Here is a 19,060-nt window from a genome sequence, read left to right on the forward strand (position 1 = left end):
ACGGTGCGGCGGAGAAACCCTGGATTATTCTCTTGTTGACTGGTTGTTGGAAGGAGCTTTTGCTGAATGAGAGAAAAAGCTTACCCGGCCTCCATATTGCAGCATCGGTGCCGGAAGTACCCTGCCTGTGAGCTCTGTCATTTCACTGTGGACAACAATACCAAATTCTTTAAGGTAGGGATCCGGTCCACCCACCATGCTGTTACTCTTCACCTAAAGAACAGGAAAGCCTGCGCATATAAAAACCAAAGAGTAACTGTGTCCTACCAGGAGTTTTCTATTGTCTTGTTTTCTCATCTGAAAGCTATAGTGTATCGTGAAGACCATGCCTTACTGACCAGTCTACTGATTTCTTCCTGTCTGTCGGGAGCCGATCTTGCTGTAGCTTTGATCATTGTGGAAGTCTGATTGTCTGTGAGCTTCTTTATACATCGCTGTCCTGCCACGATATTGCAGACCTACAGAGAGGCAAAGAGAAATTTGTTTGTGTAACGGGTTTCTATATAGGAAGCCTTTGCTAAACTGTATCTTACCTCTTCCATTCCCCAAAACATGAAAATGCTATTACCTAGCGAAGCTACCTGCCTAAAATATTTTATTTATTTTTTTAAAGATTTATTTATTCATTTGAGAGAGAGAGAGAGCAAGAACACGCAAAGCGGGGAGGGGCAGAGGGAGAGGGAGAGAAGCAGACTCCCTGCTGAGCCAGGAGCCCGCCCCATGCTGGGCTGGATTCCACAAACCCAAGATCATGACCTGATCTGAAACCAAGAGTCAAACACTCAATGGACTGAGCCACCCAGGTGCCCCTGCCCAAAATAATTTAGAAATTAATACTAAATTCTACTACTAGTTTAGAACATGATTTTTTTTTTTTAACTCATTCAAGAGATTGGCAGATTCGGCAAAAGAAGATTCAGTTTAGCTTACCTCAAGGGGCAAATACGTATGTTTTTGTTCTTGTCCCACTTGGAGACAGGGAAGATGGGGGTATTTCAGCTGCAGACTATACTTCTGCTTAAAATACTGAGCTACTGTACATTCCATAGCTTGACCATTTTCTAGCTGTAAAGGAAAACTAAGGGAGAGAATACCTTTTTAGAAATGTCTTCAAGTTCTTTTTTTCTTAAACAAGCAAACAAACAAAAGCCTAACATTTTCTACCTTGATCAGTCACTTAAAAAACAAAGGTCAATCTTTATTTGACCAGTTTCACTTAAGTCATTTTAGTATTTAATGAGAAAAGCGACTCTTGGAATTTTCCATGTTTGTTGAAGCTGGGATGAGAAAAATATTAAATTAAAACTTAAAAAGAAGTTAAAACGAGAAGAAGCTGCAGAACGGGAAAACACAAACTCACTAGATACATACATAATCTACACCTACAGATACATATATAATCTCTAGCTGGTTTCCTATAAATTATTAAAATCAAATAAGGACTTGGGATCATCCACAGAGGAGTTTTATTTGCTTAAGGGAACTTTTTGTTAAAATGAGTGTAACATAGTTATTGGGGCCACATTTCCAGATCCCCAAACCAGGACAAATATATGTGGATTTAGAGGCAACAAGACCAAACACATGAAACTGAGACTGTGCCAGGATATTTGATAGAAACTGGAGAACAAGATTTAAGAGATTCTCTTTCTTTGGTTCTTTCAGTGGGCAAATTATCTTAAATACTTGGTACAATAATAACTTTAACCTGCTTTCTTAACTGTTACAGCCCCACAAAATAACAATGCAGCAAGGATCATCTATGTGATATTTAAATCTACGTGCTTTTAATTTTCATGCAAAGATTATACAAATCTATAAGTATAATTATTTTTCTAGGGTTATGTGAAGTAATTAATGAAAAAGATACAGTTCTTGAAACAAAAGCTACACTTCTCAATAGTGATTTCATAAGGTTTCAGTAATGTTTTTCCTCCTAGAGAATGAAGTCAATAGTATAATATGAAGAATACATGGAATATCACTTTATAGCTCTTAAGAAATTTACATCAGGTGCATATGGGTTCATACTGAAGAATTTATTCAAATCATACTGAATTACTATACCACATTTATCCAGAGGTCACCCAAAAACTTCTACTATCTAGAACAAAGCCTTCCCGATGATTTTGATGTACACTAAAGTTTAAAAATTGAGAACCGTGGAACTAAAACAAAGTCAGACTAGAATATAAACAAACAAAAGGCTTCTGACTAACCAAAATAATGTAAAGTTTATATATTTAAGTTCATGCTCTTTACTTGGAGGAGCCAATATTTATTTATGTCAGACATCAGTTTAATCTTGATTACAAGAACAAAACTTACATATATAGTAAATATATACTTTCATATATATTTTCTCATTTTGCGGAGTTCTCAGTGGATTAGAAGTTGGGTGATTAGAAAAATAAGATTGGAAAATGGAAATGAGTAGCTGCTAGAGACATGCCGTACATACTGATAGCTGGAAGAAGTGGCAGCCAGCTACAAAAAAGAGAAAAAGCCAAACAAAACACAAAGCAGTATCTTCTCATGACAGCCTTATATGACTTATAGGACTTAACAGATCCTTTGGGACATGCATTGAGAATTATAACAGTATAATAAATGATGACTCTGCATTGTTATATAAAAGTTGATCTGTGTTTGGCATCCTTTGTTTAAGAGGTGAAATGAATCAAAGGCAAGAAATATGTTTTTTAAATGTCTCTATCAAAAATTTTTAAAACATTTTTTAAAGCTCTGGGGCTTTTAACGGATGATCTCAGTGATTTTGAAACTTGCAATACGGGATACCATTTTCTCAAATCATAGCAGCTTCTTCTGTTACCAAAAATGTAACAGTATCATTTTCAACGTGGTTAACATACGTTTGATGACTGGCTGGCCGTCTAGTCACATTACAAACTCGATATTTTCGTTTCATCTGTCCACAGTGGGTCACCTCAACTTTAAGACCTGAAGTTAAAAAAAAAAAAAGTCAAAACATCAGGTATTAATTAAAATCATAGTGACAAAAACAGGTTCAAATGTCTTCAGAACTTCAGCATTGTACAGGACTAAGGTTGCAAGGATATGAGAACAAGTTCATCATGTATAGGCAAAAAGTCTCAGCTAAGAAGAAAAACTTAGAACCCAGATGACTTAAAATGTGCACCTACATAAATTTATTAATTTGTTCAATAAATATCTACTAAACCCCAACAATTCTGGTATTTATTATTGGGTCTAGAGATAGCCCTAATGAAGCTTGTGTTGTAGTGAGAGAAGACAGCTAATAACAAGAAGAAAAGAAATTCCAAAGGAGAATAAACTTGTGTTACTTTATTAAAAGGTAAGTTTTAAAAAATAATAATAAAATACATAAATAAAATAAAATGAAAGTTTTTAAATTTATTTCTTTTTTTTTTTTAAGGATTTTATTTATTGGGTGCCTGGGTGGCTCAGTTGGTTAAGCGACTGCCTTCGGCTCAGGTCATGATCCCGGAGTCCCTGGATCGAGTCCCGCATCGGGCTCCCTGCTCGGCAGGGAGTCTGCTTCTCCCTCTGACCCTCCCCCCTCTCATGTGCTCTCTCTCATTCTCTCTCACACAAATAAATAAATAAAATCTTTAAAAAAAAAGATTTTATTTATTTATTTGATAGAGTGAGAGAGCACAAGCAGGGGGAACAGTAGAGGGAGAGGGAGACGCAGGCTCCCCGCCAAGCAGGGAGCCCGATGTGGGGCTTGATCCCAGGACCCTGGGATCATGACCTGAGCCGAAGGCAGATGCTTAACCATCTGAGCCACCCAAGCGCCCCTAAAATGGAAGTTTTTAAGTGGGTAAAGGGTAAGCATGCCTGAGGGGTGCCAGCTATGGGACAAGAAGCTTTATACATCTAATTGCATTTAATTCTCACAACAAACTTAAAGATACACATTATTTTCTTTACCTTAGAGATGAACAAATTAGGACTTATGATGAGTAAGTAACTAGCCCAAGGTCCCACTGATAGACCTGGCTGGGATGGGATGGAAGCCCAGGTGTGTCTGACTCCAAGACCCTGCTCCTTGCACTACGTTGAGCTGCCTTGCTGAGACTACGGTAATGCAAATACCTACCTCTGATTTCTTTGGTAAACTTGACACGCTGGGAATCTGTTAGCGGTTTGGTCTGTTCATTGATGTTCTGAATGTCTAAAACCTCACACATGAACTCAATGATAGGCTGAGCCCGGTAGAAAGCAGTTGCAGAGACTAACAAACAGAGAGGACGGATACTTAGCTTCAGTTCAGAGAAAGGGGAGGCACTAAAAAAAACTAGCCAAAAGAGTAAAGAGTAAAAGGAGAATTCTAGCGTACCGTCAATATTGAGCATCATATTCCACATCGCAGGTCTCACAGACTGATGAAAGCCAAACCAAACCTCTCTGCCCCCTCCCAGAGGGTGGTAGTAACCTTCAGGAGGTGAGAAAAAAGAACGACCCACCGGAGTGTACCTGAAGAAATGAGTTTGCATGTTTCACCATCAAAAACTCAAAAGGTCTTTCATTTTATTCTCAACTTTATAAACAAACTTGAAACCAAGTTTACACTGTGACTTACGTGGAAACTTTTCAATGGCTCTAGTGCGACCTACCGAAAAAATCTGACATTTGTGGGAACGAACTCAAACGAAGGTACTAACCTCATGGAGGGAAGATGTCTTGTGATTACATCAAGTGCTTGTACGGAGTCATCTGGGACTTCATTCAAGTGCCCAGCCAAAGCTTCTAAAAGCAACTGAAGGCTCACAACTGATACCCACTGAACAGACACTTTGAAGGTTTGGTCTTTACCCTCACCTGGAAGGGTCACTTCCATATCAACCTTAGGAAAAAAAAAATCATAGTTACACATATATATTTACAGAGTATGAAAGAAAGATCCCAGGAATATTCAACATAGTATATGCATAAGCATATTTATTTTTAAGACTTTCTGTAATTGTAAAACATTGGAAACAACCTAAGTGTCCATCAAGAGGGAATAATATAATATTAACTATTATGTAATAGTTTGAAAATAAAGGTCTATGTTTCAACATGAATGAACCTTGAAAACATTATGCTAAGTGAAATAAGCCAGACACAAAGGGACAAATATTATATGATTCCACTTATATGAAGTACTTAGAATAGTCAAATTCATAGGGACAGAAAGAGGGAGGGGCAGAAGAAGAGCGAGAGAGAGAGAGAATCTTAACCAGGCCCCACGCACAGTACGGAGCTCAACACAGGGCTTGATCTCACAACCCTGAGATCATGACCTGAGCCGAAATCAAGAGTCAGATGCTTAACAAACTGAGCCACCCAGGTTCCCCAAGACCTAAGGTAGAATAGTGGATACCAGGAACTGGGGGAAGGGGACGGGAGAACTTAATGCTTAGTGGGTATGTACTTTCAGTTTGGGATGATAAAAAAATTTTGGAGATCGATAGTGATTATGATTGCACAACAACGTGAATACACTAAATGCCACTGAACTGTACACTTAAAAATGGTTAAAATAGTAAATTTTATGTTATGCATACTTTACCACAATAAAAAAGAATTTGAATTAAGTAAATAATAAGTTATATGTAAATGTACAGAAATGGAAAGATCTCCCAGACATATTGTTAAATGAAAAAGCAAATCCTAGAATGATGTGCAAACAAGTAAGAATATACATAGGCGTATGCATAAATAGCTAATGCACATAAAATATCCGAAAGGATACATACCAAACTATTAGAGTAGTTTCCTCTAAAAAGGAAAATGGGATTGGGGGATGCAGGCAGGTAGGGAGGCAGGAAATCACAGTATTTCTAGATGTCTAAGTAAGTTTATAAGGAGTATATGTTTACATATTGCTTTTCTAATTTAAAAACTAAACTTGTAAAAGAAAAAGTTATTGTGGTATTATGAATATTTCCCCAAGTGGGTGTTAGATAATTTTCTATAATCTATAAAAACTCCATTTTTCAGATTCACATAGCAAGTACATTAGCAATGTGAAAACCAGAATATATGTAATCAAACTAATCTAATTCTAATAATCACAATCAACCTAAATTCTAATGCTAATCTCATCTTCAATTGTTGATTAACTACAGGACAAGAGAATATGGACACAGTAACAAATCTATCATCACTATGTGAAACAACTCTAAGAATCAAGTTGCTATTGGAAGGGGAAACATTTCTGTCCTATGTAAGTGACCTAAGTCTAATACGCACTTCTGGCTGTTAACACTTACCCTATCCCGTCCAATTGGCAGTGGATGTGCTGTGTACATGTTTCTTTTGCCATCATAGCCAGGCTGCCGGTCACCAAATATTTGCATCTTGAAGTGCCGCACCATTGTATCTACTACCTCTCTTAACAGAGAGAGTGGCAGTTAGCTTTGAGAAATGGTGAGCAGTAAGAAAACTATCACCATACCTTAATCACCTAAATTGAGTTCAAAACTACTTGGAAAAAGTAAGAGTTATAGTTATAATTGACTTCAGTAATTAAAAAAATAGTTAACAACAGTCAACTAAAGAAAGGTAGCAACGAGAGAACAAAAGCAGCTACGAGATGACAAGAAAAGCAGGGAATAAAAAGAGAGCATAACACTTAACGGCATCCTCTCAAACTCTTGCCTTTCATGGTCTTCTCCCATGACAAATATAGCCTTACCAGAATAACCTATTTTAGGTATCTAAGTTTGGCATGAATATTCATAATTGAACCATGATAAATTTGTTAGCAAATAAACATCCTCATTCAAGTATCATGGTTTCAGAAAAGAGAGCAGGCAGAAATTCAGAAATGTGAGGGCCAATAAATCCAAGCTGCATCATACACAAAGGAATAAGTCAACCCCCTTGCCTAATGCTGGTCATTTATTATTTTTCATACTGTCTTGTTTTATTCCGAAGTGCTCCTGAGCAGTGTAGAGAAGGAAATGTAAAATATTGTCATTCCATAAAGATTACCAATGTAGTTTCTTCTTTGGAATGAAAGCCCTTTCCCTCCATCAAGCATGCATAGTTTTACCTAAGTGTTCTTATCTATATGCCAGACTACACCGTATACAGGCTCTGAAGTAAAGGCAGTTGCAGGATAACTAGAGTATATGGTTTAAGATGCACAGATCTGAGTCTGTGAGATTTTGGAATGCTAGAGTTAATAGAAAACTGTATCTTACCAATGTTTAGTGAGTGCTACATGCAGGAACTATATCTTAAAAGCCAAAATATATCACAACTAGCTAAGGCATTAATATTCTGCAAATAAAATCTATGGAAAAGATACACATTTATAAACCAAATCACACAACTGAAAAAATTGATGGAAAAGTGTAGTATCATATGTTACCAATTAAAAAAAAAAACTATCTTAAGAATAATACATTTTCATATTGGAAGGATAATTTCTCATCTTATATTCTTAAATTATAACCATACATAGTTTTATAGTGAAGAGATATTTTCACATCTATTCTCACTTAATCTTTGTGAGACAAATAGGCTGATGACTACTGTTTCCATAGTAAAAAGAAGAAAAAAAATTCAGAATAGGCAAGTGATCTGCCCTTGGTCACACAGTGAGTAAGTGGCAGAGCTTGGACAAGTTACTGAATCTTCCACTATCTGTTTCTTTTCATTTGTAAAATTATAATAATCATAATACCTACCACAAAAGTTTGTTGTATTAAGTGAATAAATACACACAGAATATTTAGAACAGTGCTTGTCACACAACAAGCCTACTTACTCTGGTGTGTTCACGGATATGACTCCAAGAATTTTCCTTTTTCCTGGATTATCAAATTTTTCCTCTTTATTAGATTATTTCCTTCAGCATACAGATATGCTATAGTTTCTCTCATCTTCAAAAAAATTAAACTTCCCTGACCCGACTTCCTCTTCATTTGAACCTCCCACTTCTCTGTTCCCCTTTGTGTCAAAATCCCTTAAAGGAGTTGTCTCTGATTGCTCTTCTCCTATCTCTCTTAAACCTTCTCCACCTTCCCTGCATCAAAACTACTCTTACCAAGGTCCCCAGAGGGCTCCACAATCCTAAATTCAGTGCTCTTTGAACATTAAATGATAAATTCTTCCAACTTAACACATCTTCCCTTGCCTCCTCGCTCAGTCCTGGTTTTTGCCTATCCCAGTGGCCTCTCCATGCCAGTCTCCTGGCTAATAATCCTCACCTCCCCAATTTTAAAATATTGGGGTACCCCAGGACTCAGTCCTGGAGTCTTCTTTTCTCTAACCACATTCACTTCCCATATAATCTTACCCAGCTCATGGTTTTCCCACCAATATGGTGATGACTCTCAAATGTTTGTCTCTAGCGTGGACCACTCCCCTGAATCCAACCTCATCTGTTCAACTCCCCCCCCCCACTCAACATCTCTACTAGGATGTCTAATAGACCTCTCAGCCCTAATGTGTCCAAAACAGATCTCCTGATCTGCCAGCCCTGTTGATTTCTCCCATAGTTTTCCCCATCCCAATAAATGGCAACTCCATTTTTCTATTTGCATAGGACAAAAACCCTGGGATCGATCATGACTCATTTCTTCCTTCATACCTCATGTTCCATCCATCAACACATCTTGCTGACACTACCTCCAAAAATTATTAAAAATATCTCAGTGGCTCCCCTCACCCCCATTCTCTATCTTCTTTCCCTTATTTATTTTTCTTCATAGCACTTATCACCAACTAACATGTAATATGTTTTGTTTGCTTATTCATTTATTTTTGGTCTTCTCCCCTATTAGAATATAAGCTCCTCAAGGGTAGAAACTTTTGCCTTTTTTGTTCATGTTGTATTCTCAGGGCATAGAACAATACCTGGTACATAGGAAGCACTCAATAAAATATTCATTGAATGGATTAATGTTAACCATTAACACCATTTCTATTACAATTGATCTCAGTTATACAATAGCCAAGCAATCATGGGTTTGCATGAGATTAAACTGTATCAGAAAGCCGTATTATTGATCTATAATGAGAAACAAAAATCAGGCAGCATAAAATATTGTACTTGACAGCACAGGCATTCTAAGAAAAACAAGAATCTGGGGCGCCTGGGTGGCTCAGTCAGTTAAGTGGCTGCCTTTGGCTCAGGTCATGATCCCAGGGTCCTGGGATCAAGCCTAAGGTCGGGCTCCCTGCTCAGTGGAGAGCCTGCTTCTCCCTCTCCCTCTCCCTGATGTTCTGCCTACTTGTGCTCTCTATCTCTCTGTCAAATAAATAAATAAAATCTTTAAAAAATAACTGCTCTCATTAAAAAAAGAAAGAAAAGCAAGAATCTTAATATTAAGGACTGCTTAACTATCATGGCATGAAAACAGAGAAAAGGTAAGTAGGTGTTCTTAGCATTGTAAAAATATCTACTACAGGACTATGTCTTCACACTTGGTAAATTCCTGCCACACAGACCACAAGGCTTAAATCATCTCATCTAGACCCCTCTTGGATAATGTTAGAATTAAACAGTGCTTCTCTCTGAGCTTACTTTTTTCAATATTCCAAGATGATTTTTCTGCCTTTATACTTATATTTTTCTCATGTCCAATACCAATACTTAATAATAAAATTTGAACTTACAGATAATTTTTTCCTAAATTTTATTTTTAAGTAATCTCTACATCCAACATGGGGCTCAAACTCACAACAACGAGATCAAGAGTTACATGCTCTACGAACTGAGCCAGCCAGATGCCCCTGAATTTTCAGATAGTTCTAATTTCCCACAGATACTAACACTTCACTTATTTTTACTTATTTATTTTATTATTTAAATTTCTGCTACCATTGGACAATAAGAGTGACTTTATTCTTCATTTGATAAGTATCTACTTATTGAACAATGATGTATCCAGCACTCTGCTAGAATCTGTGGAGGATAACCAAGTATGAGACAACAAAGCTGCCATCAAGAAACTTACCATCTTAGAAAACAAAGCCTACACGTTGAAAGAATTTAGAGAACAGTATGGTACATAATAAATAAGTTATATGCATTTAAATATATAGAAGTCTACTTTTTCTAATCCTTACCTGTTGACTCTCCGAGGCCGCTTTTCTGGTTTAATATCCACATCATAGTGATACACATCTATTTTAGGAATCTGAACCTGAAAATGATTGGCTAACAGTCGAATTGGTTTTCCAACAGTTCCAAGGCCAGGACGACGAGGTGGCTGAAACAGGCTGGTTGGAGGTCCTGAAGAGATTGAAAGACTTCTGATGTACTCTTTGGTCATAAAGGATAATATTCCCTTCATGATCATGATGATGATAACAACAACAGATATAATTATTGAGATCTTATTATTCACTGAACATATTCTGATATAAAGAGTTTGTGATATCTTTTAACCTAAGGTTTTCTAGATTTCTAAATATTTTGCCATGTGGCTATCATTTTGAATCTGGGGGACATTAAAATTATATAGACAGTATGATGAAATCCTCTCAGATATAAGCTACTGTAGAAAACCTCTTATGAGCATCAGTAGATCTAAAGCTAGGCTTACAAATTTATATGCATTTTTAAAAAAGATTTTATTTTTAAGTAATCTCTACACCCAATGTGGGGCTCAAACTTACAACCCTGAGATCAAGAGTCTCATGCTACGGGCGCCTGGGTGGCTCAGTTGGTTAAGCCACTGCCTTCGGCCCAGGTCATGATCCTGGAGTCCCAGGATCGAGTCCCGCATCGGGCTCCCTGCTCGGCAGGGAGTCTGCTTCTCCCTCTGACCCTCCTGCCTCTCATGCTCTCTGTCTCTCATTCTCTCTCTCTCAAATAAATAAATAAATAAAATCTTAAAAAAAAAAAAAAGTTTCATGCTACACTGATGGAGCCAGCCAGGCACCCCAAAATTATATGCATTTTAAAATAAAACCATCTCGGGGTGCCTGGGTGGCTCAGTCGGTTAGGCATCTGCCTTTGGCTCAGGTCATGGTCCCAGGGTCCTGGGATCGAGCCCCGCATCGGGCTCTCTGCTCCACGGGAAGCCTGCTTCTCCCTCTCCCACTCCCCTTGCTTGTGTTCCCTCTCTCACTGTGTCTCTCTCTGTCAAATAAATAAATAAAAATCTTAAAAAAAATAAATAAATAAAATAAAAAATAAAACCATCTCTAAGCTCTAGGGACTATCACCATGCTCAGGCTGGAGAAGATCCATTAATCCTTCACAAACTAGCCTACATTATTAAAATTTGTACAGACAGGAGGAGATTAACAGCAGCTACATTTATTAATTTACTTGCTAATTTAGATAGTGAAACAATACCAATAATGCTAGACTTTATTGTTTATAACCTAATGTTTGTAGAATCTGGACAATGTGACATTTCTGTGGGCTTTTTTTTTTTTTTAAGATTTTATTTATTTGACAGAGAGAGACACAGTGAGAGAGGGAACACAAGCAAGGGGAGTGGGAGAGGGAGAAGCAGACTCCCCGCGGAGCAGGGATCCCGATGCGGGGCTCGATCCCAGGACCCTGGGATCATGACCTGAGCCGAAGGCAGACGCTTAACAACTGAGCCACCCAGGCGTCCCCAATGTGACATTTCTTGATCATAATGTCTTGTTTACTTATTCAACATTTATTCACTTATTACATGTCTAACCTGCTCTATAGATTCAGGAAAAAGAGCTTCTGCCTTAAAAGAACTTACAGTCTAGACCAGTGGTTCTCAACCTGGGGGAGATATTGTTCCCCAGGATCTGACAAATGTCTGGAGATAATTTTGGTTGTCACCACTCAGAGGGTGCTATTGACATATAGTGGTTAGGGGCTAGGGATACATCTAAACATCCTACAGTACACAGGACAGCCCCCACAACAAAGAAGTATCTATCCAAAATATCAATAGTGTTGAGGGTGAGAAACCCTGGTCTAGACAGAGCAGTCATTCCAAATTATTCCACTGATGGTTCATAAAATATTCCACAAAAGGAAGGATCAATAAGCTAAAGAAACTGCGAATTCTCTCCCCTTCTCAAAATTCCAATGTACATTATTGTATTAAATTCTCTAATGAGTTTCATAATAAATAAATCTATTTAACTAATCATTTAACCCAACTTATTTTTTCCCCTAAACTCTCTCTTTTTAGAATCAAATATCTACCAATATTCAGGAGATAAGGATTGAGGAAACACAGACTGGGAAATATTTGACTCTAGAAAACCTTACTTCCTTCTGATGATAATGTCAAGTAGACACTGGCCTAAAAAATAAACATCTTTTCTGCTATGAATAGGTGTTGAGTAAAGTGGGCTGTGATTACAGTGGAAAGTTAGAACAGGTTCTTATTGCTACAGCATTTTGCCAAGAACAAAGACAATTCACTAAGGAGAGAAAACTTTGAGGCAAGAAGCTACTCTAGTCCAACATCACTTAGGAAAATCAAAGCAAACACTTTAATGAGACGTGTGTTGACAGATCTCCATATACTAATTCTTAAAGTTATTGAAAATCTCACATATTAAATTCATTGTTTAATCTTTCCCTAAATTCTACTCATCCTTCAAAACTCAGGTTAGGTGTGACTTCCTTTCTGGAATCTCCCAGACTGGAAGATGCATCCTTGGTGTACCCAAGACCCTCTGCATAAGGGAGCACTTAGCACAAGCACATAGAAACAATATTTAGTTATTGTCTCATCCAGTAGACTGTAAATTCTTAGAAGAAATGGACCTCCATTTCACTGTTATCTCCTCAATACCTCATTCAAGGACTAGCACATTGTAGGAATTCAATAAATGTTGAACTGAACAATACAGGCATATCTCATTTAATTGCATTTTGCTTTATTGGGCTTTGCAGATATTGCATTTTTTACAAATTGAAGGTTTGTGGCAACCCTGCATTGAGCAATTGGTGTTATTTTTCAAACAGCATTTGCTCATTTCACGTCTCTGTGTCACCTTTAGGTAACTCTCACGATATCTGAAACATTTTCATTATATTATATTTGTGATCTTTGAGTTGCTATTGTAATTGTTTTGGGGTGCCATGAACTGCAGCCATATGAGACAACAAACTTAATCCATAAATGTTGTGCGTTCTGACTGCCCCACTGGCTGGCCAGTCCCCTGTCTCTCTTCCTCTCCTTGAGCATCCCTATTCCCTGAGACTCTACAACACTGAAATTAGGCCAGTTAATAACCCTACCTTTAAGTGTTCAAGTGAAAGGAAGTCACATGTGTCTCACTTTCAATCGAAAGCTAGCAATGATTAAGCTTAATGAGGAAGGCATGTCAAAAGCCAAGACAGGTGGAAAGTAGGCCTCTTGGGCCAAAGAGTCAGCCAAGTTGTGAATGCAATGGAAGAGTTCTTGAAGGAAGTTAGGAATGCTTTATAGCCAACACACAAATGAGAAGAAAGCAAAACAACCATATTGCTGATATGGAGAAAGTCTTCGTGGTCTGGAGAGATCAAATGAGTCATAAAATTCCCTTAAGTCAAAGCCTAACCCAGAGCAAGACCTCATTCTCTTCAATTCTATGAAGGCTGAGAGAGGTGAGGAAGCTGCAGAAGAAAAGTTTGAAGCTAGGGGTACCTGGGTGGCTCAGTCGGTTGGGCCTCTGACTCTTGATTTCAGTTCAGGTCATGATCTCAGGGTCCTGAGATTGGAACCTTCCCACCTCCTGCCCCATCGAGCTCCATACTGAGCATGGAGCCTGCTTGAAATTCTTTCTATCCCTCTCTCCCTGGCCCCTCACCCCTGCTTGTGTTCTCTCGCACACGCTCTCTCTCTCAAAAAAAAAAAAAAGAAAGAAAGAAAGAAAAAAAAGAGAAAAGTTTGAAGCTAGAAGAGGTTGGTTCATGAGGTTTAAGGAAAGAAGCCCTCTCCAGGACATAAAAGTGCAAGGCAAAGCAGCAAGTGCTGATACAGAAGCTGCAGCAAGTTCTCCAAGAGGTCTAGTTAAGATAATTAAAGATAGGGCGCCTGGGTGGCTCAGTCGGTTAAGCGACTGCCTTCGGCTCAGGTCATGATCCTGGAGTCCTGGGATTGAGTCCCACATCGGGCTCCCTGCTCTGCAGGGAGCCTGCTTCTCCCTCTCCCCCTCCCCCTGCTTGTGTTCCCTCTCTCGCTGTGTCTCTCTCTGTCAAATAAATAAATAAAATCTTAAAAAAAAAAAAAAGATAATTAAAGATAATTAAAATCTGGCTACAGATTTTCAATGTGGTTGAAACAACCTTATATCTGAAGAAGAGATCATCTAGGACTTTCATAGCTGGAGAGAAGTCAATGCCTGGCTTCAAAGCATCAAAGGACGGACCAATTCTTGTTAATGGCTAATGCAGCTGGTGACTTTAAGTTCAAGCCAATGTTCATTCTGAAAATCCTAGGGTCCTTAAGAATTATGCTAAATCTATTCTGCCTGTGCTCTATAAATGAAATAACAAAGCCTGGATGACAGCACATCTGTTTATAACATGGTTTATTGAATACTTTGAGCCCACTGTTGAGACATACTGCTCAGGAAAAAAGCTTCCTTCCAAAATATTACTGTCCATGAACAATGCACCTGGTCACCCACAGGCTCCGACAGAGGTGTACAACGAGATTAGTGGTGTTTTCATGCCTGCTAACACAACATCCATCCTGCAGCCCATAAACCAAGGAGTAATTTCAACTTTCAAGACTTATTATTTGAGAAACACATTTTGTAAAGCTATAGCTGTCAGAGAGAGTGATTCCTCTGATAGATCTGAGTAAAGAGAAAACCTTCTGGAAAGGAGTCACTGTTCTAGATGCCATTAGGAAAATTCAAGATTCAGGGGAAGTGCTCAAAATATCAACACAAACAGGAGTTTGGAAGAAGCTGATTCCCACCCTCCTGGATGACTGGGAGGGGTTCAAGACTTCAGTGGAGGAAGTAGCTGCAGGTGTGGTGGAAACAGCCAGAGAACTGGAATTAGAAGTGGAGCCTGAAGATGGGACTGAATGGCTGCAATCTCATGATAAAACTTTAAGGGATGAGGAGTTGCTTCTTTGGATGAGCAAAGAAAGCAGTTTCTGGAGATGGAATCTATTCCTGGTGAAGATGCTGTGAAGATTGTTGAACTGAGCACAAAGGATCTAGAATATACAAACTCAGTTGATAAAGCAGTGACAGGGTTTGAGGGGATAGACTCCAATTCTGAAAGAAGTTCTACTGTGGGTAAAATGCTATCAAACATCACTGCATACTACAGAGAAATCATTCATGAAAGGAAGAGTCAATTGATGTGGCAAACTTCATTATCGTCTCGTTTTAAGAAGTTGCCACAGCCACCTCAAACTTAAGCAACATCACCCTGATCTGTCAGCAGCCAACAACATCAAAGTGAGAGCCCCCGCCAGCAAAAAGATGACTCCCTGAAAGCTCAGATGATGGTTAGCACTTTTTAGCAATGAAGTTTTTTTTTTTTTTTTTTTTAAAGATTTTATTTATTTATTTGACAGAGAGAGACACAGCGAGAGAGGGAACACAAGCAGGGGGAATGGGAGAGGGAGAAGCAGGCTTCCCGTGGAGCAGGGAGCCCGATGCGGGGCTCGATCCCAGAACTCTGGGATCATGACCTGAGCCGAAGGCAGACGCTTAACGACTGAGCCACCCAGGCGCCCCAGCAATGAAGTATTTTTTAATTAAGGTATGTACAGGGCGCCTGGGTGGCTCAGTTGGTTAAGCGACTGCCTTCGGCTCAGGTCATGATCCTGGAGTCCCAGGATCGAGTCCCGCATTGGGCTCCCTGCTCAGCAGGGAGTCTGCTTCTCCCTCTGACCCTCCCCCCTCTCATGTGCTCTCTCTCTCTCTCTCTCTCTCAAATAAATAAATAAAATCTTTAAAAAAAAATTAAGGTATGCACATTTTTAGACTTAATGCTATTGCACACTTAGACTACAGTATCGAGTAAACATAACTTTTCTATGTACTGAGAAACCAAAAAATTCATTGGACTTGCTTTATTGTGATATTCACTCTATTGTGATGGTCTGGAACTGAACCTACAATATCCCCAAGGTATGCCTGTATCAGTCATCTTTGTAGCAGCCCCAGATAGAGACCAAACAGAAACCCAGTCATTCCTAAAACCCAAGAATTGACTCTTATTTTTCACTTAAGCAAAAGCACATAATTTATACCAAAAATATGACTGCTTGGAATTGAGTTCCACTTCTGGTGTACAAGGGATCTACTCTGGGTGTGGTAAGACATTTAAAAACAAGGTAAGAGGTAAATAATAAATAATATCAAAGGTGATTGGCGTACTGAGTTAACCCCATCAAATCATATGGACAAGTTAGCCCTGCACAGTCTAAAGTACATTTAAACAATCATTGTATCATAAATCCAGCTTTATGATAGAAATTCAGAAACAGAAATTTGGAGCAAATGACTTGCCCAAGGACATAGGACTTGACTTTAAATTGTGACTACAATTTAGGTTTTCTAATTTCCAGCCCAGTGCTTTTTCTTCCCCAACATACTTCACAATCCTAAGGTATCTATACCTCTCTGAAGACTTGATGCCAAAGGGACAGAGGCAGAGGAAATTAAAGAAGTGGGATTGATGGAGAAATGTAAGTAGTGTGTGCCTGTTCTTTGGTAATATGAAAGAGAAGTTAGGTGAGTGGTCACTTCTTTGAGTAAGTTTAGGAGATTTATTTAGAAAAATATAATCTAAAATTTTCCAAAAGCTGGTTTCTTTGAATTCAGCAAACTACTTAAAGAAATAAAGCAGGGTGGCTAAGGCAGAACCAAACTGTGTAGGTTTCAATCCTGGTTTTACCACTCCTTAACTGCATGACCTTGGGCCAGTTTCTTAGTCACTGTGTGCCTCAGTTTCCTCATCTATAAAAGATGGGAGGTGTGATAATAATAGCATCTAGTTCATAAAGCAATTGTGAAGATCCCATGAGATAATGTATACAAAAAGCTTAACACAGTGCCTCATAATAGTAAGTGCTCAATAAATGTTAGCTATTATGATTGTACTTGCATGAAATGTTATAGTCAGTGCTCAAAGGTCCTGGGCTTTATAATGGGTATATCTCCAAAAGTTGGTGACAAAGTCAGAAAATTACATCTTCCAAAAAGGAAACAAATATTACTCAACACCGATTGGAAGAAGTCAGCCTTAAATGAAGAGGAGGGCAATAGACTAGGGCTCAGATGACCCAGACTCATCTGCATTTCACCACTCAGCCTTGAGATCTTGAAGTCACTTCAGCTCTCTGAATCTCTTTACTCATCTGTAAAATGGGGCTAATGCTACCTTGCCTACCTCACAGAAGATCAAATGAGCTAAGAGCTATGAAAGCACCTTCCAAACTATAAAGCACTGTAAAAATAAAAGTTATCATTAATATAGCCAAAATAAATGGTAATCTGACTAACTATATTTCTAAGTTATTATTGTCAGAAACCAAAATGGGGTGAGGACAGAGCACAGCAAGACTAAGAACATGTCAGTGATTATTCAAGTGAGGAGGGCACAAAGCACTAGAGTGGTGTGTTTCAGTAAGGCTATAATGCTTCTCTAAGTTCTAAAACAGCCTGGATAAAATATCCCACAAGACTATCAACTCCCTTTGCTCCAGTTCTATGCTCAGCAAGCGGCTTATTATTAATTGGGTTTCCAAGGTACCGTGACACCGGAAAAGGGGTTTGCTAGACAGTAGACAAGAAAATATTCTAGTTAACAGAAAAGATCTATGTGACATTTTGATTTTTCCACTCGTGTCTTCAAACTGTGCTTAGTGAGAATTAATTTTCTACAATCCTGAGCTGTCTTCAAATCGGCAAAAGCTAAAATCACCGCCCCCCCCCCCCAAAAGTCCCTAGGAGGTTCCTAACTACCAGGTTGATCTTTTCCATGAAATTCAATTTGTATACACAGTTAGTTACATAGTCTCTTCCAGCACCAGCTCATAAATGCAACAGTTGCTTCAATTATGAATTACTAACTGGGAGGGAAGAAGAAACATTTGTTGAATATCTACAAAGCATTAGTCTCCACAATAAGACTCCTCATATACATTATCTCATTTCATTCTCACAACAATCTTGCAATACATAATTATTATTACCCTCATTTTATAGATGAGGAAATGAAAGTTCAAAGGAATTAAGGAATTTGCCCAAGGTTATACAACTATTAAATTACTAGATTGGATTTGAACAGAAGTCTGTTACATTCCTAAAGACATGATCATGCCTTTGGCTGGGGGACATAGCTGAAGAAACCCAGAGTAATACTCAGATTGAGGTTTATCAAATAATATTAGTGTCACGAAACCAATTTACTTTTAAAAGGCATATGAAATTTGATTATGGGGGCCTTTAAAAAATATTTTAAGCAGCAAATTAAAGTGGGCTTTACTCATTCAGTTCTGTAAACAAGTTCTAAGTAAACAAACTGGCAAAGTTTCCAAACTCAAATGGTAAACTGAATTTTCTGCACACTAAAAAAATGAAATGCCCTACAACTTAAGTCCACTATGTAGATAAGGTTTGATATAAAGTTAATTCTATCACAGCCTCTAAACCCTGCTTAGCGAAGGCATTAGAAACCTGTTGCGGTTTGAGGAGGGAGCACCAGGTTCCCAGCCTGCAGAGCGTTTCTTACAACCTGGAATGGTTCCTCTAGTTTGGGCCGACTGGGAGAGAGAAACAGAGGTCATTCCAAAAGATGGGGAATTACAGTTTCCAAAGCACTTTCACCTTCATTTAATCCTCCCAACCAACGATAACCCAGTTAGATGAGCACTCAGGCCATTAAAGCCCATGCTAGAAGGGGCTCACTGGACACTTGCCTGTCACTAAGGCGACAGCCCAGATCACTCCCGGACTGTTGCACAGACTGACAGGCATAGGACCATATTTCCTGAGACTTCAGGGCCTTTGAGAGGGTGGGTACTTTGCCTCTTGGCCTCTGGGGGGTCATGAGAAGTGTTTGGGGGAAGTTCTTCTTCCTTATCTGAGGGCTCTGCACCGTCTACCAGTGCAAAGAAAAACACGGGTGTGGCCCCATGCCCAG

At 38.7% G+C, this 19,060-nt stretch overlaps 1 protein-coding gene across 6 annotated transcripts in view; it reads right to left on the minus strand.

The window, feature by feature from the left end:
* Positions 1 to 19,060, minus strand: part of LOC123859800 (protein argonaute-4) — a 38,783-nt gene that overhangs the window by 18,953 nt on the left and 770 nt on the right. For 2 of the 6 annotated variants that reach the window (XM_064589476.1, XM_064589478.1), the window contains exons 2-10: positions 10,075 to 10,240; positions 6,264 to 6,384; positions 4,671 to 4,852; positions 4,346 to 4,482; positions 4,106 to 4,240; positions 2,874 to 2,961; positions 931 to 1,078; positions 339 to 458; positions 85 to 213 (exon numbers count right to left, since the gene is read on the minus strand). In XM_064589476.1, the coding sequence (XP_064445546.1) occupies positions 85 to 213; positions 339 to 458; positions 931 to 1,078; positions 2,874 to 2,961; positions 4,106 to 4,240; positions 4,346 to 4,482; positions 4,671 to 4,852; positions 6,264 to 6,384; positions 10,075 to 10,240 (1,226 nt within the window). Of the gene's footprint in view, positions 1 to 84; positions 214 to 338; positions 459 to 930; positions 1,079 to 2,873; positions 2,962 to 4,105; positions 4,241 to 4,345; positions 4,483 to 4,670; positions 4,853 to 6,263; positions 6,385 to 10,074; positions 10,857 to 19,060 lie in introns of those variants that run through there. The other 4 variants (XM_064589479.1, XM_064589477.1, XR_010411019.1 and 1 more) reach the window with 3 other exon arrangements.

The sequence above is a fragment of the Mirounga angustirostris genome, unplaced genomic scaffold (assembly GCF_029215605.1).
Source record: "Mirounga angustirostris isolate CCGP_5_RB_7025 unplaced genomic scaffold, mMirAng1.0.hap1 SCAF_4, whole genome shotgun sequence".
NCBI classification, from domain to species: domain Eukaryota; kingdom Metazoa; phylum Chordata; class Mammalia; order Carnivora; family Phocidae; genus Mirounga; species Mirounga angustirostris.